The sequence below is a fragment of the Drosophila novamexicana genome, unplaced genomic scaffold (genome assembly GCF_003285875.2).
Source record: "Drosophila novamexicana strain 15010-1031.04,08,12 unplaced genomic scaffold, DnovRS2.1 tig00000193-arrow-pilon, whole genome shotgun sequence".
Taxonomy (NCBI): Eukaryota; Metazoa; Arthropoda; class Insecta; order Diptera; family Drosophilidae; genus Drosophila; species Drosophila novamexicana.
In genome coordinates, this window is record NW_020824787.1 from 8,888,043 (window position 1) to 8,913,955 (window position 25,913).

The following is a 25,913-nucleotide window of genomic DNA, read 5'->3' on the forward strand; positions in this document are numbered from 1 at the left end:
CTGTGCAAATTGTTTAAATGACTTTGCATGAGTCAATAACTTGCATGATTTACTGCACTTTGGACTCCCCTCGCAGCGCGCTCTCTATTCTAATACAAAGCCAACTCCAAGCTAGATGAAATATGAATATGAACATATAGCGGATGTCTGAATGTGTATGTCTGTGTGTGTCTATACAACGAGACACGCACAAACACACAATCGGTGTGTATGTGTGTGTATGTTTGTAAAGAAATTGTCGCAATGCAGTTGCAGTTTTTGAGTTTGGCGAAAAAGTTGGCGTTTGAGTTTCGAGTCGAGTTGAGTTGAGCTCTCCGTTTTCCCAGGGCCAAAAGTTGTTGCGCAGCAGCGCGGCGTGTGGTTAACTTTTTTGTTTTTTATTTTTTTTTTCCGCTGCCTTACACCAGTTTGAAAATTGAAAGTGAAAACTGCCAAACTGCCGCAGCTGTTGTGGAAATAATTCATAAATTGAGTGCGAATGTTGCGGCAAAATTGCAAAAATAAAATAAATAAAGTTGAAAAGTCATTCAGAGCGAATGTTGATTAAGTATGCAAATTGACGCCTTGACACATAAAAAATGACATTGAAATAATATTGGCACATTAAGCAAACTGCTGAAGGAGGATATTTTTAAGAACTGAAAGGAATAAAAAAGAATTAAACAACGAAATGCTAATCGCTCTCTTCTGATAATATATTCTATATAGGTTTTTGGGCTAATATTCTCTTTGCACTTATAGAAGTGATTTTTACAAATTATAGAATTTTGAGTCAGAAACACATCAATAGAAATCTTAAATCTCTGTCCTTAAATATTATTCCAGGCCAACTGATATAGCTTTCATTCGTTTGAATCTTAACCATTTCGGACATTACCAGCTTTTATTCATATAATTTTTAGCTTGTAAATAAACTCTTTTAAGCAGCATTTTCAAGTGGGCGCAACACAAAAGCTTTGCACACAATTGCCAATCAGTGTGCTTTTCACAAAAGGATCATACTTATTGGTGTCCACGCACAGTTAACGACATTTAATTACAAGCAGCACATGCACACTCGACATGCAGCTCAATTACACGTGCATTCGGCAAAAAAGCCAATTTTAAATTTAATTAAATAATTAACGCCAATGCAAATGGCTGTAAAAAACATATGCAACAAAAAAAAAAACAGAATCCCGTAAACAGCAAACATGAAAAAAGTATCAGAAACGCCCGACAATAAACATGCATTCTGCGTTGCAAGCAAAGTGGGCGTGGTCATGCGTTGAGTCAATCAATGCAAATTCAAATTAATTATTGATCAATATGGTTTATAATCAACGAAAAAAAAAAAACTGAACATTGAGCACAGCAAAAGTGAGGACACTTGTATAAATTACAATAAATATTTAGTCATTAAAATTAACAAGTGACATTCCTGCCAAATAAAAAAGCCATAATAAATAGGCACAAATGGACGTGAAGGTTTAATTTGCTTTTGTCTCTTACATGATATAATAAAATAAATCTGTAGTCAACGAGTCTAGTAGTTATTTAAATAAAAATATATATTGATTTTGCAAGAGATTATTCGCTATCACAGGAACTAGAAAATTCTCGGTTATTATACAGAAAATGTAAATATTTTATGGCAAATTTTCTTATTTACAGACTCAAGGTGGATAACAATGGAGGTGCCTGGTGTCCCAAGCATATGGTCTCACGTGGGCTTAAGGAATATCTGCAAATTGATCTGCTGCAGGTGCATTTGGTCAGCGCCATACGCACGCAGGGTCGCTTTGGCAAAGGTCAGGGCCAGGAATATACAGAGGCCTATGTGCTCGAATATTGGAGGCCAGGCTTTGAGAAATGGCTGCGTTGGAAGAATACACAGGGCAAAGAGGTGAGTGCCGTACTGCCCAGCCTCAATGTCTATCTCTCTTTCCGCATTCACACATTAATCACGAACGGGCCGGGCCGGCGATAAGCATCGCAATAACCGCAAGCCACGAACAGATACATAATGTATCTACATCTTTAGGCTGTGAAATTTACGTGCGAATTATCGCGAGGTGAGCAAGAATTGCGTAGGTGTCCCTCGATTGTGCTGGCCCAGGCTGTGCCCGAAACGGTTCCATCGATTTATTGTGTGCAGGCTAAGAAAATCAATTTGAACGCTTTTGTTTTTCTCTTCTTTTTTTTTTTATTTCGGCCAAAGAGCTCGAATTCCCCCCACCTACACGCGGCACACAGCTGGCGCATTAATAACGTTTTTGTTTTTGGTTACATCTTGCAGATACTTCCTGGCAATATAAACACCTACAGCGAGGTGGAGAACGTGCTGCAGCCCAGCATCTTTGCGTCCAAGGTGCGCATCTATCCCTACAGTCAATACGATCGCACTGTTTGCCTTCGCGCAGAGATCGTTGGCTGTGCCTGGCAAGGTAAGTGGTCCATAGCCATAGCCATGAATCATAGCAAACATTGCGTGCCCCTCCCCCCCCCCTCCCTCACCCTGCCACACACTCCAAGTATCATGGTCGCACTTGTTCATGCCCTGCGGCCGACAAACAGCTAAAGTATCTTTTACCAGGAGTTAAGTAATCTTAAGACAAATCGAAGCTGTCATACCCTAGCATAAATATTTTTTTTTAAAAGCTTGTAATAATAAATGGATTCTCATTGAAGTTCTTTGCTTATGTCTGATAAAGACAAGATAAACCATTTTTTGCAAAAGATTCAATCTTTTAATCTTGCAAACAATAAATTTCTTTATATTTAGGTTCAATGAAAAAGCTTGGGTAAATCGGGAAATTGTTCTCAAGTTTATTTTTAACTTCAACTGGAATTAACAATTCTTAAACATGTTCATTATATTCGAACAAATCGCATAACAAAATCGTAGGACCCCAAATATCGTTGGTGTATGAAAAAGTATCTGTAGGCATGCAATCAAGCGTGCGACCGGTTTTGATGACTTTGTTTTGCATTTGCGAGCGACCCCAAGCTAAAAGTTAGTTAGTTCCTTTTATTGTTTTATTAAAGGTCTCGTTTGGGGCTCAGTTGTGGGCCCATTGCTTGCCGCATATTTAATTTACAGTTTTTAAGCGAATTTATTGCTTTTTTAGTCTCATTTTTATGTAATTTAAACATGAGCGAGTGCTTGTACATAAAATAGGATTATAATTACGAGTAGCTGCTGCACATGACCCAAAGACTCAAAATATGACGCTACAAATCGCCTTAAATTTTGCTGTTTCGATACACATACAAGCCACAGTCCGTTGCCTTTCACTAACAACTCGCATCTGGGAACTATCTTGACTCTTGCAGAGGGCATTGTCGCCTACAGCATTCCGAAGGGCGTGCAGCGCGGCATGGAAATCGATCTATCCGATAAAACCTACGATGGGCACGAGGAGGGCGATCGTTTTGTGAATGGTCTGGGCCAGCTTGTAGATGGACAGCGCGGCAAGGATAACTTTCGCATGGATATCAACGGCTTTGGTAAAGGTAAAATAATATTGTACTGGTTTCTTAACATCAAAGACGTTTAAGACGCGGGCGTGCATGGTCTCTATATGGTAGTCCATTTGCTTGTCACATAAAATACTTCAGTCTAGACTATTTTAGTCTTTACATGTTTTAGCTGCACATAAATGTCATTCATTCAGCGTCGTGTTTGCAACTATCGATATCGCCGTGTGAATTGTGCTCCTAAAAAATCGTGGAAAAAAGTGACAAAAAACGGACAAGCCCACCTAACAGTGGCATAATAATACAGCTGAAAGTGAATTGAACCCCAAAAAAATCAAAAACTGCGTTAAAGTGCCTAAAATAAAGAAAGACCCAAAAATCAAAACTGCAAATGTGCAATTTGCACACAAGCAAAAATTGGGAGCTGTCAAAGCCAGTGCTGCCAATGTCAATGCCGAGTTGCCTACAAAAATAGCAGTCAGCTTAAACAACGTTCAGGCTTCCATGGCAAATAAAAACTTAAAAAACGATGACGTCCCTGGTACCCATGCATACAACACACGCAGCAACACCTGCTCCAGTCATGCAGTGTTTAGCAATATTCCACCGCCAACTAACCCCGAAGTCAACAGCAATCAAGTACACGGTCTTCTAGCCCCGCTCACTGAAGCAAGTAGATCTTCACCTGATTACATGAACGAGGTTCACGCGTACACTCCTGAGGGATGGGGACAGTCGAACCAGCTACAACTACAACAACACGGCATTGTGTGCACAACAGCAACCACAACAACTACAACCACCGTGTCCTCAAGTAGCGGCTGCAGGACCTCTGCCTCCAATGGTACAAGCTGTGCCGCACTGGAGCCCTCTGGAACACACCGCAAAAGCACCAATGAAGCTTTCCAGCTTATCCCAGTAGCAACATATAGCGCCCAGAGCTCTTTCCCGGCAGCTGCGTCTTGCAGCGGTCTTTGCAGCCAAATCCCTGCTCTGCACCCTCTAAAGAGCAAAGGTAATATGCCAGCCTTCCAAGAAGCGCTGGTCAATTGGCAAACGACTAAAACAAAAAAACGACAAGGAACAACACTAAAGGCCGGAGCCATCAAAAAAGGGAAAGTACCCACAAAAAACGGGAAAACCAGCAAGGCAGGAGAAAGTTCAACTGCTCCCAGTGCCTCCCTGACAAATGGAAACAGATATGCTCCACTTGCGCCTCTGGAAGAAGCCTCTGACATCGAAGACGACGAGATTGAAATTGCAGATGAAGCTCCGCCAGCTCGTCCTGAACCTCATCCTGAAAAAAAGGTCCCTAAGCCCAGGCCCATAACACTTCCTGGAGTTAACGACATCGTCGCAATGGAACAGACACTTGACCAGGCAGCTGGCCCAGATGCCTACGAATTTAAGGTCTCTCCCTCCGGCACGCTGAGAATATACGCGAAAGATTCCGACACTCATAGAGCCATTATTCGCAAACTCACTGAGGTCAGGGTCCAGTTCACGCACTTCTGTCTCAAGGAGGACAGACCATATCGCGTAGTCGTCAAAAACTTGGCCGCTTCTACTCCCAGAAGCCAAATCGAAAATGTCTTTGCAATACACGGCCACGTTGTAAAAAATCTATACAACCCGGGGACCAGGCTACCTACAAGTGACGCTGATGCTGACCCCGCAAACGATTCGCCAAATCGCAACTACTGGTTCGTAGATCTTAAGCAGGCCCCAAACAACAGGGACGCGCTTCTAATTAGCAAGGTTGGTCGTCAAAGGGTCCAAGTTGAGCTTCCGAGAAAGAATAAAAGCATCAGGCAATGTTATCGCTGCTATGAGTTCGACCACACAAAAAACTATTGCCTCAAAAAGCCCATATGTGGACGGTGCGGCCAACCCCACTGGACCAACTCGGAGCAATGTCAGGCCAAAACGGTGGCAGACCTGCGATGCTCAAACTGTGATGGGAACCATGCTGCTTATTATAAAGGATGCAAAGCATTCCAGCAGCGCTTGAATGCCCGACAACCGGCCATCAATGTTGCCCTCCCGGCACGACACAACCAACAGGAACCTGCACGGCGCATCAACTCGCAGTTCGTACCCTCCCGAATTGTGCAACAAGGCCTGTCGTATGCTGACGCGTTGCGGCCAGGACGCAACACGTACCAGCAAAATGCACAAGCGTGCCAACCCTCTGTGTGCAATCAGCCCACCGCTACAACAATGCAGCCCCAATACCTCCAGCATGGATCTCAGGGGCAAGACACGTCCCTCGGAAGTATCCTTCAAGGACTCCAGCAGTCGATTGCAGCACTGAATGCAGCAGTCACAAGTATCCTGGTCAGCATCAAGGAGCTGAAGGACGCGCAAGCTCCACAGCTCGGTCTTCCCACTCACCGCAAATAATGGCTGCCCAGATGCGCCTCGGATCGTGGAACGCTCGCAGCATCTTACAAAATGCAAACGAGCTCAAACTGTTTTTGAGAAAACATGAAATAGACATCATGCTTGTCTCAGAAACCCACCTACACGCCGGCCTGTACTTCGCCATGGAGGGATATGTTTGCTACCGTGCGGATCACCCAGCAAATCGAGCCAGAGGAGGTGCTGCGGTGCTTGTCAAGCAGAACTTGGTGCACTACCAACTATCTCAGGTGACTTCCAGCGCAACACAAATGGCTGCTATTATGGTGGGGACTCCTTTGGGCGAAATACCTGTAGCTGCAGTGTACTTACCACCAAATCTATCCTGGAGCCGAGCTGGATTCGATTCTCTCCTTGATCAATTTGGTCATAAATTCATCGTTGGAGGTGACTTCAACGCCAAACACCGGCTGTGGGGAAGCTACAGAGCTGACAACAGAGGCATTGCGCTACATGAAGCGCTCACCAGCTGCTCAGCCCAGGTCTTGGCCACCGGGAGACCTACCCACTTCCCGTATAACAGGCAAAGTACTCCTTCGTGCATTGACTTCTATATATACAAGGGTATTCCCAACAGCTTAATATCAGTTCGCGAAGAGTATGAGCTTTCATCTGACCATCTACCCTTACTTGCAACGGTATCTACGTCTGCTCAAAGGACTGTAAAAAAGCGAAGGCTTGTCACCCCCCAGTCGAACATACAACGCTTCAAAGCTGAACTGAATGGCATGATTGATCTAACCATGCCAATCTTGACAGCCGAGGATGCCGACGCTGCAGTTCAAACCCTGCTGTATCAAATACATACCGCGGCTGCCAACGCTGCGCCAGCACAAATGTATTTTACGCCTACAAGCCAACCTACGAGGACGCTTCCCCCCATCGTTGAAGGCCTTCTTTGCCTGAAAAAGCGGCTGAGGAGGGAGTACGTCCGGACCCAGGACCCCAGAATCGATAGGATCTATCGCCGTATCGCCAACAGAGTCAGAAAGGAGTTGACCTTACTGAGAAGAAAAGCCACAGACACCATGCTGGAGGAAGCAACGGCAGACGAGAGCTCCAAATTCGCACTGTGGAAACTTACCAGTCGATACAAGCGGCAACCTGCACCAAAGTTTCCCGTTCGACATCCCGATGGCACCTGGGCCAGGTCGCCAATGGAAAGAGCCGAAGCCTTCGCCTGTAACCTGGAGGAGCGTTTCAACCCGTTTGAGACCGCATCGCATAGAAGGATACAGCGAGTCGCGCAAATCCTGGAGGCGCCGCTACAAACGGCACTCCCTTTATCACCAATCACCTTCCAAGAAGTAAGGCAGGAGATAAAGAGCCTAAAAAACAACAAAGCCCCTGGGGAAGATCGGTTGGACAACCAGACAATTAAGCTATTGCCATACAAGGCGGTGCTTTTTCTCGTAGCCATTTTTAATGCAACTCTTCGGCTAGGTCATTTTCCAGTAGCCTGGAAGAAGGCGCACATCATTATGTTGCACAAGAGCGGAAAATCCCCTAATCAACTGGACTCTTATCGCCCCATCAGCCTCCTGCCTACCTTTGGCAAGATACTGGAAAGGTGCATCCTTAGAAGGATCCTGGATACTCCGGAAATAAAACGCTTAATCCCGAAGTTCCAGTTTGGGTTTAGACTGAAACACGGTACCCCTGAGCAACTCCATCGGGTCACAAATTTTATTTTGGACGGCTTTAACAGGAAGGAGTATGTGGTGGCAGCATACCTCGACATTCAACAAGCTTTTGACCGGGTGTGGCACGCAGGACTCCTCTCCAAGATTAAGGGCAAATTGAATCCGCAGCTCTTTAACATCATTGCGAGCTTCTTGAACGAGAGGACATTTAGAGTGGTACAGGATGGAGTAGCCTCTCAAACCAAACGCATAAAAGCGGGCGTACCACAAGGCAGCGTCTTGGGTCCCACGCTATATAGCCTGTTTACACATGACATGCCCACAGCAAATGCAAGCAGACGGAATGATCGGCAGGACCTTCTGGTGGCCACGTTTGCTGACGACACGGCAATCCTTGCAAAAAACAAATGTGTGTACGTGGCAACTGACCTCTTGCAGGAATACCTCAAGCGATTTGAAAACTGGGCTTGTAGATGGAACATCGCAGTGAACCCTGGAAAATGCGCCACGGTTACCCACACTCTACGCAAGGACTCATGCCCCGGACTTTTTCTTCATGGTGAGCTTCTAGAGCAATATCGTCAACACAAGTACCTAGGTGTCACTCTCGACAGACGACTTACATTTAGTAAGCACGTCTCTGCAGTAACGAGCAACATCAAATCTAAGATAAGGCGAATGAGCTGGCTCCTCAACTCCAAAAACAAGGTCCTAATCTACAAGGTAATCCTTGCCCCAGTGTGGCGTTACGGGCTTCAAGTTTACGGTATAGCTGCAAAAACACACCTGAACAAAATTCGCATCATTCAGGCCAAAACCCTGCGCAAAATAACTGGAGCCGAATGGTATATTCGCACACGCGACATCGCCAAGGACCTTAAGGTTACTATGGTAGGAGACCTTATTAATCAACAAACAGCAAGTCACTTATGTAAGCTCCGCAACCACCCTAACGTCTTGGCAAGAAACCTGCTAAGGAGGCGAAGAAGGAGGCTTAAAAAGTGTTATCCTATAGACCTGGCCAAACGCCGACTATAATGAAGCAAAATTAACATGTACATATATATACACATTGTAAATATTTAACTTAAGCTTTCATTACCCAAAACTCACGCTGATAAAAGTTGCTAAAAGTGAAAAGTAACAGAAAATTAGCAAAAATAAAAGTAACTTAAACCATAAAAAAAAAAAAAAAAAAAAAAAAAAAAAAAAAAGCACATAAATGTCTCTTAATATTGCGTTAAACTGGTCCAAGAGTCATTTGGTATCATATGTAATGGTGATTACAATGCACTTGAGCTTTAACATGTGAAATATGTGGTCCAGTGAGAGAGAGAAGTGTGCCAAGCACTAGACAAATTCGCAGTAAAATTATATAAAATATATATATAACAGATAATATTTGCTTGTGCGTCTCATCAGCAGAGTTCAACCCATATAAGACAATTCAATGAAAAATGTTTTAGTTGTTAATAAGAAGAAAATATTCTAAAATCAGAATATAATATTCTACAAAAACATTCTACACAATAATGTTCTTCATCAACTAATATGAATAAAAGAAAAAAAGAATAATATGGCCTCTACAGCAGAAACTCGTATGGCATTCTCTTCTGTCGTGACTATGGAGAGACTCAATTCGCAGCAGTTAAATATACTTTTTAAAAAACCGTCAACTAATTTTCTTCTCATTTAGGTTATGAATGGGTTGGCTGGCGTAATGATACTCTATCCGGTCGTCCAGTGGAAATCACCTTTGAATTTGAAACCGTACGCAATTTCAGTGCTGTGATTATCCACACGAACAACATGTTCTCCAAGGATGTGCAAGTAAGTAAAATTAAGCTTCATATAGCATGCATAGTCATTACACTGCTTCAGCCCACACTTGGTAAAAGATACCCCATAACTGTCAACTGCAACTGCATTTCATCACATTTTCATTGTTAATGCCTGAAGTGCATATAAGACAACACGATACTGTCATTTGCGGACAGATAAATTGGCTCTTTAAAAATAAAATACAACAACAGCAACGCCAAATTATATAAACAACAGTGTGCCGCGCCTTTTGTTTGGAAATCGTAAAAAATCAACAGCCGCTGCGAGGTCCGCGGTTCGCGGTCCGCAACCGCGCCATGGCCCCACTCACAGTTCCCGGGCCAGACAAACTGGCGGCGGCAAACTGAGCAAATAAATGCTAAACAGTTCTGACAACAAACACAGTGCGGTAATAAAATAAAATTGTCAGAGACAGGGGCAGCCAGAGGTAGAGATCGAGTGCGAGAGAGAAAGAGAAAAGAATACGAATGATTTTTATAAACAAACCAAACACGAAATCGAACCTAAACAAACCGCAATTGATATAAACGGAACGCACCGCCCACCCAACTACCCCACCGTACCCAAACCGACTCAGGTGGCACTTGAAATCGGGTATAGAGGTACTCGTACTATATACATATATGGCAAGGCATTATAGAGTCAATTTCCTTACTTACTCGTTGTCTTTATCGAAAGTAAACAATGCGAGTGAGTGCCCATACGGCACATACGAATACGAATCATTAAATGATTGGGCGCAGTTTTGTTTTGCTTACCCCCTTTCCCAACATATCGAAAGGAACATGGGAGCATGGGGGCTCTGATAGCAGGCTAGAACATAATCTGGCCCATAAAACAGAACACAACAGAACAGAATTTTTTTTTCGTTCAAGTCCATTGACCCAAATTATGGTGGCAATGTGTTAAATGCTAGATTGAGATAGCTATGCGCTCTTGTTGACTGATAAGAGAACTACAAAATTGTTTAAAGGTGCAGCTGGGCTGCTGCTGCTGCCCAAAACAGCCGCAGCACTATATTTAATTAAAGCCTACCTGAGTACAACTGCATATGTGATTGCATTTGATCAGACCCTCTCCCATAAATTTCTTGTAAATTTCTTCGTCTGACAGCTTCGAGTATCGTACGACAGTTTAATAATTTTTATATGCGCCCTGTTTGATCTTATCATTGTTATATTTCGAGTAACATAAACCACACATTTCCACAGCCGTTCCATATGCTTGTCAAATTTGTGTCAAATTAATCTTCACTTTCTTTTTGGTAGCGCGGGGGCGATGTAGGTGTGCTGGGGCAGACAGATAACTGTGGGTCCACTCTGGTATATTGTTATAATTATGCATTTTTATATGTACCTTTAATTATTGATAAGTTGTACATGTTTTTGTTACATAGGGATAGTTGTATAAATGACACAGTGTGTAGATTTGTGCCAGAGCATGATTTTTGTAACAATTTTCCAGAGCTTAGCGTCATAAATAAATCTGGGCCACAATAAGGGCAATACCACACCTTGTAGTTCTACAATAGATAGCATTACTAAAATCATTTTGCTTCTTCAACTTTCGTATCATAAATATTTTTCCATCATTTTCTCTCCCATTAAATGGAATTTATACATAAGCATATAAATTGCAGACAATAATGTTTTTTCACGTATCGAAATTTGATTCAATAAACTATTACGAAAATGATTAAAAATATAGCATAATTTTTCCGAGAACAATGTACCCACACATAGCCTGGTATTTAAACGCAGATTCTCGTTGTTAATTATAATAAATTTTCTTTAAAATATATATTTTGTTATAGAAGAAATTCTTTATTATTAGCTGATCAAATTCATTGCAATATGTAAGATTTTTCCCTACACCATTTTAAGACCCGCGACAGGGCTTTATATTTTAATAGACCAACATTAGAACTTTTATGATTTACCTCCACAATAAACCAATCTTTTTACTACATTCTAACTATAAAATCGCTTAAATATAAAATCTTGAGTGTTCCTACAAGCCAGGCATAACTTGTGCTAATCAAGAATTCTGTATGCTTCTATCCATTTGGATAAATACTTATCTACATTTAATTATGATTTCTTGAATGGTTCTGATGACTCTCAACTTCACTGCCTATGCCCAAATTTACGATGCTTTTTAAATGTACGAGTAATTTCCACATGCTTTTCGTTTTAAGAAGCAAACCAGCCCAATCAGTAGTTGGAGATGCCACTCTAGATAGCTGGTCTGAAGATTTCTGTCTTTCTACACAAATCTGCTGACGTAATTAACCACAAAGTATGCAGCCAATTGGCAGCAGATTCAAGCGGCACATAAAATTTCAATTACCACAAATTTTCTTGGGGCGCTTTGATTTGTTGCCGCCATTTGTACGTGAAGTGAAGAACTGGGGGGGCGAGGCTGGAATCACAGTCAGCACCAGAGTCGAGTGTCTGGGGTGGCAGCAGCCTACCTGGTCAATGCGGTCGACTGGCTGGCCGACTTGGCCATTGACCATTCGCTTTATGGTTGCCCATAATTTACACAGAATCAACGACGACGTCCTCGTCTTTGGCTCAGTCGCTATAATTCTCATTTTTATGATTTTTCATTACCATTTGCTTGGCCAGCGCCATTCGGAATGCCCCATAAGTCATAAAATTACTTAGAGCGGCTTTGGGGGCCAGCAGCTCTGGACCCGAACTCGGACCCGGACACGGACCTGGACACGTTGCCATGGGACACTTTGCGGTCGTGCAATAAATACTCAAAATGCCATTTGTGATGCATTGATAAGCCCAAAATTATGCTAATTGCGTTTTAATTATGACACGCGTGTGGCTGCTGCACCTTTCACCGCACCTGCGCCTCAACTGACAACCCACTCTAGCGCTCTGCACTCAGCACCCAGCTCCAGACCAAGTCCAAGTCGAACTCCGAGTCATTACATGTCAGATGTTCGATAAGCCTCTTGAGCTCTTGTGTTGTCGGTAAGCGTCTGCTTGTTTGACTTTGTCTTTAGCATTTCTAATGAGCGGCAACGTTTCCCCCTTCCTCTCTCTCTCTCTCCTTCTGTCTATCAACTCCTTGTGTACTCTTTAAAATGCGTGCCCAGATTTATAGCCCCGATTAAGACATTGTCGTGGGGGTCAACGTCTACGTGTGGTCCTATTAATTAGTCTTGGGAGGGCAAGCTTAGACTCATCAGATTGTTTGTCTCTATAAGTGGCTGACTTCCGTTAGCTGCTGCTTTTGTGGATGGCAGTTTGGCTGGGAAAGTTTGTTGAAAAGCACTTTGACAGGTGGGCTTTGGAAAAGGATCTGACGTTTAGCTAGTGTAAAGGGCAAATAACTTTCTTCACTTCGGATTATGATTCGCATGTAACTGATACGCATATAGCAAAAAAAATAACTAAGAAATTTAAGCAAACTTCTTATTCTTTGGCGCTTTTCTAAAATATACGAGATATATATGTGTTGTTTGTAGGATTATCTGTTGTGTCACTATTGCTGTCAAGCATATTTATCCCACACAATATTTATAAGAGATAAAAAATCAACAATTGCAAAAGCATTTCCCATACAAATAAAGTTTATAAGCTTTACAAATAATTATTAGCCAACAAGCCTATGATTTCTATTGATATTCAATGCATTCAGCGTTCAAACAAAGTCCAAGCAACACCTCTTAACGTCAACGACAACTCATTAGCCATGCTCAGCCCAATTGGCAATGGGAAAGACAACACTTACACATCCGGCTGGCCCCAAAAAAAAAGTAACCAACCAAAAGTAAATGTTGTATTTATATATACATGATTTTTTTCTCAGCTGTGTTTTTTTTTTACGAGGCACTTCCGTGGCGCGTCCATAACTGAACCTTGGACTGTCGCTTGACCAAAACTGTCAGCGGGGCTAACAAATATGAGAATACAATTCGCGGCCAAAGAGAATGAAGAACAAACGCGTCGTAAAAAATAAAATAAATGTGATTACTTTAATTATTATGCCAGTCACACACACACACACACATGGACACTTTCAGGTGTCCAACTGTTACTCATTTTTGTTTACTCCCTCTCAATCTCTCTCTCTTTCTCGCACTTGCAGGTGTTTGTGCACGCCAAAGTTTTCTTCAGCATTGGCGGACGCCAGTTTGTTGGGGAGCCGGTTCAGTTCTCCTACATGCCCGACCAAGTGCTGGATCATGCACGCGACGTGACAATCAAATTACATCACCGCCTGGGGCGTTATCTGCAGTTGCATTTGTATTTCGCCGCCCGCTGGATGATGCTCAGCGAGATTACATTTATATCAGGTAAGAGAGAGAATGCGAGCCCAAGTCTCCCAACTGCCAACGCAACATGCCCGCTGGGCCAAAAACTGCTGCAGCAAAAATTATTTTATTAAAAAATGTAACACGAGCACGCAAAAACGTAAAAGTTGCAAGAAATCATAAAAATAAGGAGCCGCGCTCTTTGGCACGCCGAAGATTAAATACCCTTGTAGGCATTACGGCTTTGCATATAATTTGGTGAAATTATCTGCAAAAACGGAGGAGTTTTCTATATCAAAATTTATTTTTCAACCGTTTTATCCTACAAAAATTTAAAACATAGTTGTCCGATGTTGGACAGAAAAAGCCAGTTACTCTCACATATAAGCATAGCATAACAATATTGTTTAAGATTTCATAAGAAAACACAAAAGTTCTGACAATAACTTTGTTTCTGTTTCGATCGTTCCAAGTAAAGCTATATAATATAGCGGACGAGCTTTTCTACTGCGTTTTTCAGAGCGTTACAAATTTCATGAAAATGTGATCAAACCCACTTTATTTGTAGGGCATAAAAAGGGTTAACTGGGTTGCCACCTTCCTTGCTGGCCACATGGTGCGCCACATGCAATAAATGCGAATGCATTCGTTGTCAACGCCAGCGACCGGCGGAGGGGCAAGGTGGCCGACAAGGTGGAGGGTAGTTGATGTGCCTCTGTTGTTTGTAGTTTAAATTAATTTTGTATGCCCGTTCTCGTTGACTTGTTAGTGGATTTAAAGCGTTGATAACGCGACAGGTTGCACCAAGTTAGTTAGTTAGTTAGTTATTGTCGAGTTTACGAGCACAATACAAGTGGCCAGTTAGGGAAGCCTGTTAAGTCAGCTAGTTGGCATTATTATCAGTTTGTGCATACATTTCTTTTTTAAAGTGGGTAAATAGGAATTATTTGCATTTAGCTTTGGTTGCCCACGATATAAATTTTATTAGATAAGTTATAATAGTTCTCCAAGAAAACTATATAAAAACTTAAATATGTGTAAAGGCAAAATTCATTTGGGGCCTCTCATATAATATTATTTGATAAATAAATAATTTATTGAATAATGCAAACCAAACTCCGCACCAAGGCAGAGAAAAAATAATATGTTCAGCTGTTAAAACGGAGTCTATCAAAAGCTAGCACCAAAGCTACGACTGATATTGATTAGTCGAGACCTAAGCCTTAACTCGGAGTAATTTTTCACTCCACAATTCGACTTACAGCACTTTTATGGCTAAAACAGTGCAAAGAGCAAAACATTTTAAGTCTCTGTTTAGCTGGCCAACTGTTTAATTTTAATTTACTGCACACCTGGTTGAAAATATGAGGCAGAGAGGCTGTGGTTGGGGAATGATGGGAAAACTCTCTTAAATACTCACACGGCTTGTTTAGAGCAATTGCTGCAACATACAACGAATAAACCAAGCAGTAAACATAATTTACCCAGGCAAACTAGAAAACTCAGTGCGCCCAACGGTAGCGGCTCTTCAAACATAAACTGCAAATGCAACGGCAACAACAAGAACAACAACAAGGACAACAACTTTGAGCAATTGAAAATTCCACTGACACTAAAAATTCGTTGCGCATTTCATTAAAACCCCTGGCAAACGACTCGAACTGGAGCGGCTCGACTCTACACTCGACTCCGATCCGCTCCGCTCTACTCCCCTCCACTCTGCTCGACTCGACTCGAATCCGACGCGACTCTGTGTCGATGGTGCAAAATATATTACCAACTGAGAGGCAGGCTATGAACCAATTTTTACTTAACTCACATCGCTACTAAGCCAGCTGGGAGCTTTGTTTTTCTACAAGTGTGCGTGTGTGTGTGTGTGCGTGTGTGCTGTGTGCAATTGGGCATAGACTGATACAAAGCAGGCTGACTGAGAGAGAAAGAGTGGCCAGGCGGGAGGGGAAACGTAACTGGGTACCGAGTCAGCCATTGTAACAAGCATAGGAAACGGAAGCCCACATATACTGCGACAAAAGCAGAGACAGAGCAGGCGAGCAAGACGGAAAGGGAGGCAGCGAAAGAGAGAGAGAGAGAGAGCTTTAGCTTAGAGGGCAGAAACAGCAGCCCTGGCATATGCTCGACTACAACCAGAAGCAAAGCACAAGGATATTGTGAAAATTAAATGAGTTGCATTACTTTTGTGCATTTGAAATTTGCAACTCAATGAGCACACGGAGCACAGAGCCATGGGTACTACCCAAGGAGAGGAGCGGCTGGTTGGCAATGGCAGCGGGACAACATCGTGCCTTCCTGCCTCTAGCTTCCTCTTTTTACACGTTGCATAATAAAGAGCTGCACTGCTTTTTGAATGTTCTACGCCGCATAAGGTATGCTAACTATACCGTCAAGTTGGCAATATATATATAAGGCTGCCAGAGTACAGACCCGATTCGATTAATGGCAAACTTTTGGCAGTTCATATATAAGATCAATAACATAGGAAAATGAATTGCCTCATTGTTAGCCCAGATTTATCTGCTTAGCGTGTGAGATTTTTTGAAGTGAAATCAATAAAGAGTCTTTTGCACAAAATAAAAGACGAATAAGATGTTCTTTTAAGGATAAATATCGAGAATTTTGTATGCTTAACATGATTCATAAGCAAACATTAAAATAATATTTAAAAAAAAATACTATCATAAGCATGACTTTAAATGTTAAAAATGCATTAATTTTTTTTCGCTTAAGGAATATTTTCTAATATTCCTCTCTGTCCAATTCGAATTGACTAAAATGGTTTACTTTTTTAAATATTTATTAACGTTACGTTTTATGTTCCAGCTTATAAGCACAATCATACCTTATGATAAACCCACTGTAAAGGGAATTTAATCATCGACTTTTGCCTCATTTGTGATTCTCTTTTGTTGGCTTTGCCATTGGCACTGGCTGTGTCTTGGTTCCTCATGCTTATAGATTTGTTTTCCTTTTTTTTTGTTTTCCCATTTGCAGATTTCTTTCTGAAACTCTTTTTTTTTTTAAATGGAGCGTATTTAAGCTTGGCAAGTGCTTTGCCTTATAAATCAATAACATTGCAATATATTTTGCATGTTGGCGCCCCCGCGTACTCCAGATTGTACGACGACCCCTTTTGTTTGTTGTTGCTTGTGTTTTGCTTGGATTTCGATTTTGATGCATTCTGTACAGTCAGTCAGTCAGTCAGTCAGTCAGGCAGACATTCATTCACTCAGCCAGATAGACAGACAGACATTTAGTCGGTGAGTCAGTCAAGCAATCGCTGCATACAAATTCATTTCAATAACTTCGCTGTTGCTGCGCTTTAAATCCGTCTGCAATCTCCCTCGCTTAATCCTTTCTAATTGAAAATCGTTTTGAATTCGAGATCTGAGAGTGCTTTTTGAGTGTTTTTGAATGTGGGTGGTGTAAGGGTGGGATGGTGTGGGTGTGTGCGTGTCATATAGCGCTGAATGGTAATGCGAATAACTGCGTGTAGTAGTTGGTGCTAGATGAATTGCATCAGCATATGATGCAGTTGATTTGCTGCATTGTAGGTAGCCTGCCATCTGACTGGCCTTGAGCGCATTCGAGCGAATTGCAACAATGTGCATGATTTTCATGCATTTGGAATTTCGGCTCGTAATTTGCTTAATGGTTGAGTTGAAGTGCCAAAGCCAAAGTGCATTGATATTGAAAGCATTAAATTGCCGAGTGCATAATGCAATAATGCGTACGGCAGGAAGAAAAGGAAGGAAACTGAGACAGCCAAACAATGCGATGTTAATGGAGGTCACGTGCACATTCCAACTGATTATGATATATACCTTGTACGGACAGATGAATATACACACACACATAGCTAAGTATATGAAAAGTTTCTGAGAATTTATGCAGGCGGAAATTAAACATAAATCTGCATCAGAATTTCGTTTGTTGCGAACAGGACAGCATCTTATGTATACGAAATGTATTGAATTCACCATATTTGATAAGCTACTTATTATTTGCTGAGCTCTTAGTAGATATATTTCCAAAAATTGTTTTACAATTTTTATAGTTTATATGCGTGATAGGCATAGAGCCCATGCACTGCGGCTTCACAATGGGCCAATAACGATCCAAATGAGTCAAGAGTCCGGCGTAATACTTGCATATTACAAAGATATACCTACATTATTATAGAATATGATTTTAATTTACTTTATATGTTCTTTATAATACAAGCGCTCAAGCGCCCAGACACAGCTTCAAAAAAACCACCGCAAAGCTAATCCGTACCCATTTCATCGATCTGTGTTTTTATCCTATCTCTTATTCTCCGCATGCACCTCTTGATATTTCAAGTGGAGATATTAACATTTTGTCTCTGGCAGCGCTAACAAATTAACATATTTTGAGTTCGTTTAGGTTCACAGAACATATGACACGGTTTTTTGGAGTCTGTTGGCCCCCACACAATTCCCAATGCTACTTTTGCTGCGGCGGACAAACTTTGATGCCACAAGCATTGCCCAAACCAACAACCAACAGAATGGCAAAATTTTTGTTGCCGTCGCTATTTGCATGGCAAATTCAAACACACGAAAGTAAACAAAAAACTTTTGTAACAACAAAAAACTTGACGCCAAAGAAAATAGACGACACGCGGCGGCGGCAACAACAACAACAACAACAATAACAACAATTTCAAGCAAACAAGTTCAAAATCAATGCCAAGAGCTGTAAAAATTTGCATTTCCCTCAACGCTATTTCTGCCATTTTTGGAAATTTCCTGCAAAATGTTCGCCTTTTTGTTTTTAAATATCGAGCGGAGTTCAACAAACGCTCGAGGCGGAAATGCATTTGGAAATTGTGCTCCCTACCAGGATAACCATAAACAAAGTCAGCAACAGTCCGCTGGGTAAACAGCAAAGAGTAGAGTGTGGGCGAGTTCGGTGCTAGCTGTTGTTATTGACGACCGTCTGGGTTGGATGATGGCGTTTTCGCCGCTTCTGTTTATTGTCTGGCTGCGCGAAAGGTCAACAGCAAATACTGCACACGCTTCAACGCCTGTCGCGATAGTGTTTTGGGCGTGGCAGACACCTAAAAGTATGCAACACTAATTGGCACTCAACGAGACGGTCTACTCAGCGTCAACGTTGTCTGGTGCTGTGTAACAGCTCATTTATCATAATAATCGCGAATCTCTCTTTTTCCCTCTCGCTAATTGCTCACTGAGACCCATTAGCTCGGCTGGCTTATCAAGACGGGCAGCTGTCAGGCAACAGTTTGCCACCCACAGCTCACCTCGTTTACTGCAATCTTTATGCAGCCTATTTCCTATTTCGCTGGCGAATCTCTCAACGCATTCTAACCCACATTTTTGAGCTCCTCTCACTCTTTATCTCTACCTCTATCTCACTCTCTCTGTTTGTCTTGTTTGCAGTGCCCGTAGTGGGCAATTTCACAGATGAGGAGCTGCTCAATGTACCGCCTACAAATGGCGCCGGTGTGCCAAATACATCCGAATATCCGTTGCAACGCGATGAGGTGGGCCGAGCTGTCAGCAGCGGTGGCGAGAGGAGTCAACATACCACCCAAGGTAAGTGCAATGCGAATAGAGATCAACTGATTATACCAAAATGTATACGCAAAATGCCAGTGACTGGCTTACTTACTAGTTGCTGGCGCAAATTATTTTCAAAATCACTTTTAAACCGAATCAGATTTTAATATTTTAAATTTTTCTTTGAAAATTAGCTAAAATTTAAAATTTTAATTGCTGCCCGCAGCAGAAATATTTAATTGCTTTTTTGATCAATGTGTCCGCATAAATTATATGTATTATTTATTAATATAATTTTGAGCGCTATTATAGATTTAATAAAATATTACCAAAATCTGTTCAAATTAAAAACAAAAATAAATTAATTGGCGACGATTTAATTCCCCTGTAAACATATCCCATATGTAAGAATAGTGCATCTCAAAAAGGCTAAATTTATTGAAATATTTTTAAAAACAGAATACTTTGCCTCATAAGGTCCAACTATTCCACCAATCTTTCCTATAGAATATAGTGGTTAGATGTTGATAAGATTTTGCATATATATATATGAATCATAATATACTTCTAAATACTGAGTTTGCTTAAGGATGGTAATATACAAAAAGATTTAAAGTTTTGTTTTTTGTGTTTTGCAAATAATACTATAAGAATAGTCCAAACTTTTAAGTTTGCCTAAATAAAAGTTGATCAGCCCCGCAAAAAATATATCAATTAATAACATTATTGTTCATTTTGCTATCTGTAGTAAATATTTTTCATTTATTGCACCCCAAATTAGCCAGCATCGACAGTTTTTGAAATACAAAATATAACGCTTCATAATGTTGTACATCGACCCACCAGCAAAAGAGCTGGAGTGAGCTCTTTAATTACTCGGTCTCAATGAGTTAACAAACAAAAGAGTGTTGGGGCAATTTAAAGCCCAACAATAAGCTACACCACGCCTCAAATATTTTGATGGATGTTTTCCATAAATAATCTTTATTCCATCCGACACAAGAAAATGCACAAAAAGAGCAAACAACTTTTTCATTAAATACGTATTTTGCAAAGCGTTGCAGTTTTTTTTCTCATTAACTTTTAGTTGCTCACCAGAGTTGTAACTGCCAGCCTGTTGTTTCATATCACATCATGCAGCTCTCTTTTGCTCCTCGCTTTTGCTTTGCAGTTATCTCGCCGAAGCCCATTGACCATCAGGAGCCGGAAACAAGTTTCGTTGGCGTCATAATCACAGTGCTGGCAACAATTATACTCTTCCTTGTCGTTATTATCCTCTTGATAATAGCTCGCAATAAGCGCGGACGCGGACGTGGCAATGTTTTGGATGCATTTCAGCATAATTTCAATCCGGACACACTCGGCGGCGTCGATAAGCGACTCAACGGCAATGGCGTCTTAAAGGTGGGTAAAATGGATATCTGCTCAAATACCAAATGGCGTTTAGTTTGGCCACTAACCGGCTGACATGAAAAGTGCATAAGCTGTTGTCGCACTGTGGGCAGTCACCACCCAAAATGCATGTCAAACATCAAGAACCAAAAAAAAAAAAAAAAACGGGGGGAGGAGCAAAAAAAAATTAAAAATTGCTGCTGCCAACGCACAAAGGTTTTTCAGGTGAGCCCGGGCCCATATGCAGAAATCATTATTAAAAGCTGTACTGTAGTGGCTGGCAAAGCTCAACAAAAAGAGCTAGGCGTCAATTTTTTTACACTGTCCTATGTGTATGTTTTAATTTTTATTTTTTTTGTTTCTTTCACCTTTCGCCCTCAGGTGGTCACAACAATGGATGACAATGAGTCGTCCATTGACAAGAACAGTCTGTACCATGAGCCCTTCAATGTGAACATGTACACAAGCGCGGCCAGTGCCTGCTCCATGAATGACCTGCAGCGTCAGCATGTAACTCCGGACTATACAGGTGAGTTCACGCAAAGGGGCAAGAGGTCCCGGCTTCCAGTTGCACCATGATGGGCTGTTGCTGCTGGTGCCATGGGCCATTAACAGTGCTCACAGCATGGCTCAAGCTTTTGCACCCGCTCCCGGTTCTACTCCTGCTTCTGCTTCTGCTCCTGCTGCTGGTGTCGCAGCTGATGAGTTTGATGTTTTGCGTCCTGCCTGTGACAGGACATGCAAATGTTGCTGCAACGTTGCAAACAACAACAAAAAAGCAACAAACAAAAAAAGAAGAGAAATGCGAGTACGAAGCAATGCTTAATTTAGCGCACAACATGAAAGTCCAGTATGATGGACTCTGCCAGTGGTGCTGAAGTAGCAGCCGGAACAAGAGCACCAACAATCAAAAAAGAAAAAAAACGAACGCGCGTTGTTCGCGCCGCAGGACATAATTTTGAATTGCTTAGTCGCCAGACCGGCAAAACTGATCCCCCAAAAAATAGGGTATGCAATGTGGCATATGAACTTGGTAACACTTTAGGAGAACATTCTGTGTTTGGATTGTCTTCCGATTGTGTCATCTGATCCAATTTTGGATGACTACATAATTATATTTATAATAAAACTAGCCAAAGTTGTAGGCTTACTAACTTGTCAAAAGTATTTTATACAGAAACAGTTTCCATTTCATATGAACTTTATCATTCTAATTTAATTATTTAAATATTTTTATTCAATTATTTTTATAATAAATCTAATTAAGGAGGAGCGTTTTTATAAAAAGCATTCGTAAATGTTTGTTTCTAATTTATATCACAACAAATCTAATTTATATCACAATATTATAAATGGAATTTTGGAAATTATTAAATATTGCTTGATATGAGAATGTATATTTCTTCAGTTAAATTTTCCTTTTATTTTAACTTTGAGGAACATTTTGCCTTAAGCCTTTCAAGAATCAACTCATGGAAAAATACTGAAAATAAAAACGCACTTGAGTTGAAATTAAATTCCAACTAGTATCTTAGTCAAAAGACATACGCATGGATTTAGTGCAAACGGGCTTTGACTTCGCAATCCGCTTACGAGAATTCTTTATGCCTTCTTCCGGCACATAGTCAATAATAAAACAGTGGACTCCTTTCAGTGCACCTTCAGCTAGCTAGTTAAGTCCTTAACAGAACTAATCCAAGCGAATGCCTTGTGCAGAGTAACTGAATGTCATCGTGTCCAACATAGGTTACTATTCATGTATTCGTCGAGTAACATGTGCACTGTTTAATTGCCAAACATGGAACGTGGAGTATTCGGTTTGGGGTTAGAAGAAGTTGAGCTACATAATTTGTAATGAATTCTAATGTCTTGTGTCCGTCGCCTAAAGGCATGCTACACATTTTTGCGGCCCTTGCGTTTATCTCGGAGAGACACGAAGCATGGCACATAAAATCGACAACATGCTGGACAGGACACAGGCACATTGTTTGCACACATTCCTGGGCCATCACTAGCATCATCATTATCATCATCATAGCCATTGTCATCATCATCAGCAACGTTTATGGCACGCCTTTCATGCGCTCGAGTCATTTGCCAAAAAGTTTTGTGATGTTGCCTTTGGGTGCATTTTATAACTGGGCACCAAATATTTGTCATTGTCCCCCATCCGCCCCACTTAATGCTCTATTCCGTTAGTATCTCTGTCTGTCTGTTGCTGTAATAATTTAATTTAGCTCAAATAAATTATAACTTTAGCCTTGGTAGAGCTACATTCCCATTTACGCTTTAACTTCAACTTCCAATTCCCAACCTATTCCCATTTCCAGCACTCGTCACAGTCTCGCGCGTACCGCACGCTTCAAATTGAGTCCTTCAAACTTCGTTGGAAAACTTCTGCCAGCAACAACTACTCGCACACTACTCCACATACACAAGCACACATACACACTCCAATTAAAGTCCATTTTTGAAGTCAACTGCCAATTTGCACTCGCAAAGCTCCCCCACATGAAAATCACGGCGAAAAACTTCACATAATAACATTGCATGCAAATAAACACGGCTATAAGCGTGAGCCCAAGCACGAAATTCGTTTAAAAGCGGGTCGCAATTTGCATAGCTCTACATAAGACAATCGAATACTTCATTTAAAGAGCTATAAATGGAATATAGAATAGCTTATGCAACTAAGGCTGGGGAATATACAGTTTATTTTATATTTATTCATTTAAATAATTAAAATTAAGAATATTGTTTAGTTGAATTTAGTGATGTAAAAGATTCGGGCTTCGGAAAAAGTTCAAGATATATCGCCGTTAATTTTTATATATATTAAAAAAAAAAAAAACATTAAGTTACAAGTTTTAAGTGATATATACAATAAGAGATTTTATTTAGGCCATGACTATTCAGGACGCCCAACATGTCTAATTAAAATAAAGAAAAGAAACTAGTTTCAAGTTTTATGCTACTCAACGTATGCTGTACAACGCTTTTTTCCCACAATTTTACATTTTGTTATGGACAAATTTTAAAAACCATTTATGGTGTAAATTCACCAATGCACTACTGTTGAAGAAGAGTATTTGAGATTTCTGCAATATCAAGTAAGGCCACAAAACTTCAGTGTAACTTTAAGACTGAGGCACTGATTGCTCAAGCACATAGATATACACACACGCATATACACACACACAAACACATGCACAGTGCACATTCCGACAACTTGCATACGAATTTTGCACAGTCGTCGAAAAGTTTTGTCATTAACGTTCGTTGGCTGTCTCTTAGTCTGTCTCTATATCTCTCCTGCTCTCGCCGTCTCTTTCTCAGTGTTATTTTATGTTTTCCCACTACGAATGCAAAAATGACAGGCAACAGTAAGGCCGAAAAACAGACTGACAATGAGCCGCACACAAACTAAATAATGTTATTACAACAACAATAAAATTAAAACTTGTCTCGGATAGAGGATAGTTGATAACAGTGTGCGCAAGGGAGACAGCACAACGCCAAGTTGCAATTAATTTCATTTAGTTTTTTGCCACACGCCATTTTGTCTTGCCCCCGGGATGTCTCTCCCTCTCTACCTCTCTCTCTCACTCACTCACTTTTTCTTTTCTATGTGCAATGAGAGTTGACTAAATGGGAAAAGTTTGAAGTTGAAGGCACAAAAGTCCTGGACAAGACAAATGAAAACGAGAGACAAAGGCACCCAGTTGCCTGAAGGAGATGGCATTACATTGAGCTGGGGATTGCCAGAAAGGCAGACAAAATGCTCAGCGCAGAGTTGCATTCGGTGTGCCCTCTAGTTTCAATTTATGAGTGACCCAGGGTACGCCTGCTGTCTTCATATGCTTCAAACAGCAGGCAACTGGCGAGCTGCAAAATAAATGTCCTTTTACAACACTCAACTTTAGGTCATGTGTTTGGCAGAACTGTTTTACCTAAAATTGACTATGTTTAGAATTTGTGAAAAATTGTATAAAATCGAATAGTAAAGGGAAATGAAAACTCCTTTAAGACACAGAAGTTGTTCGAAATTAATTCTAGATTCCTCATAATTAAAATTTCAAACAAAATCTTAATTTAGAAAATTGTATTTCTGTTTAGATTAGATGGAGCTAATTTGTTTTAAGATTAGTCGAGCAATCTGTACGACAGGGGAACAGATGTATAAAAATATAAATTATATGTACTTGGGGCAAAATATAATATAACAAATATATTCCAAGGACTTAGTAGTATATATTTTGAAGATATTCAACCCTATAAAATATCAAATATTTGTATTATATGCTATAACCAATCAGTCGTCGTTGCCCGGCTTAATCTCTAAAAGTTTACATTAGGCTGTGCAACGGCGTCTAGTAATTATCTCATAATGTTCCTTAGTTCTATGAGTTCTTTGTTCAATTTCAATTTGGTTTATAATCCACTTTTTGTCTAACAATTTTCCCATTTTATTGCCCTGCTAGATTTAAGCTAAAAGAATTTAAAAACGACTTGCACATTCATTTACGACTTGTGTAGTAGAGTGTAAATTTCACTAGAGTTTCTGTAAAATGTTGTGGCATCTTTTGTATAATTCGTTGGCCCGACAAAACTTTTGCCTGGCACGTAAAATGGCGCTTAAAAGTTTATTGTTTTCAGTGAGGTGCAGTTGTACAGCCCTGTTTTATGGTCAAAAATTAACACTCTCTGAACTCTAAACCATCCTTTGCTGACTCTTTCTCACTCTTTCTCTCTTTCTCTGTCTTCTCTGCACAGATGTGCCGGACATTGTGTGCCAGGACTATGCGGTGCCTCACATGCAGCAGCTGCTGCCCAATGCCGCTGGCACCGGCACCGGCACCGCCCGCAGCTCACTGAACGCATCCATCGTTGCGGCTCCAGTTGTTTCGGCGGCAGCTGCAGCAGCAGTGGCAGCTGCAGTACCGCCCGTGCCACCGCCACCAGAGAAATATTACGCAGCAACACCAATTTGCAGCAAACCAGTGACGGGGCCGGCGGGCTCTCAGAGCAGCGGCTCGTTGAGTATGAGCTCCTCAAATACGGCAGCGACCACGCCCACGCCAACAGGCGGCAAACCACATCATTACAATTTGGATATGAGCGCTAATTTCGCCGACATCAACGAGGAGCAGGCCAATTGCCAAGTGCAGGAGTTTCCGCGCCAGTCGCTGGTCATCGTCGAGAAGCTCGGCTCGGGCGTATTTGGTGAACTGCATTTGTGCGAAACAAATGTGTTGAAGTAAGTAGTGCACCCAACACAGCCCAACCCCAACTTACCCTATCCAACCTTACCTTAACCCA

General features: G+C 41.2%; 1 protein-coding gene across 1 annotated transcript in view; it reads left to right on the plus strand.

Moving 5' to 3' along the window:
* The window catches only part of LOC115759338 (discoidin domain-containing receptor 2), a 101,511-nt gene that overhangs the window by 25,158 nt on the left and 50,440 nt on the right, over positions 1 to 25,913 (plus strand). The window contains exons 3-11 of the mRNA XM_030700257.1: positions 1,654 to 1,885; positions 2,279 to 2,426; positions 3,316 to 3,495; positions 9,220 to 9,353; positions 13,476 to 13,683; positions 19,083 to 19,238; positions 20,374 to 20,606; positions 20,976 to 21,123; positions 25,368 to 25,851. Coding sequence (XP_030556117.1) covers positions 1,654 to 1,885; positions 2,279 to 2,426; positions 3,316 to 3,495; positions 9,220 to 9,353; positions 13,476 to 13,683; positions 19,083 to 19,238; positions 20,374 to 20,606; positions 20,976 to 21,123; positions 25,368 to 25,851 — 1,923 coding nt within the window. The remainder of the gene's footprint in view (positions 1 to 1,653; positions 1,886 to 2,278; positions 2,427 to 3,315; positions 3,496 to 9,219; positions 9,354 to 13,475; positions 13,684 to 19,082; positions 19,239 to 20,373; positions 20,607 to 20,975; positions 21,124 to 25,367; positions 25,852 to 25,913) is intronic.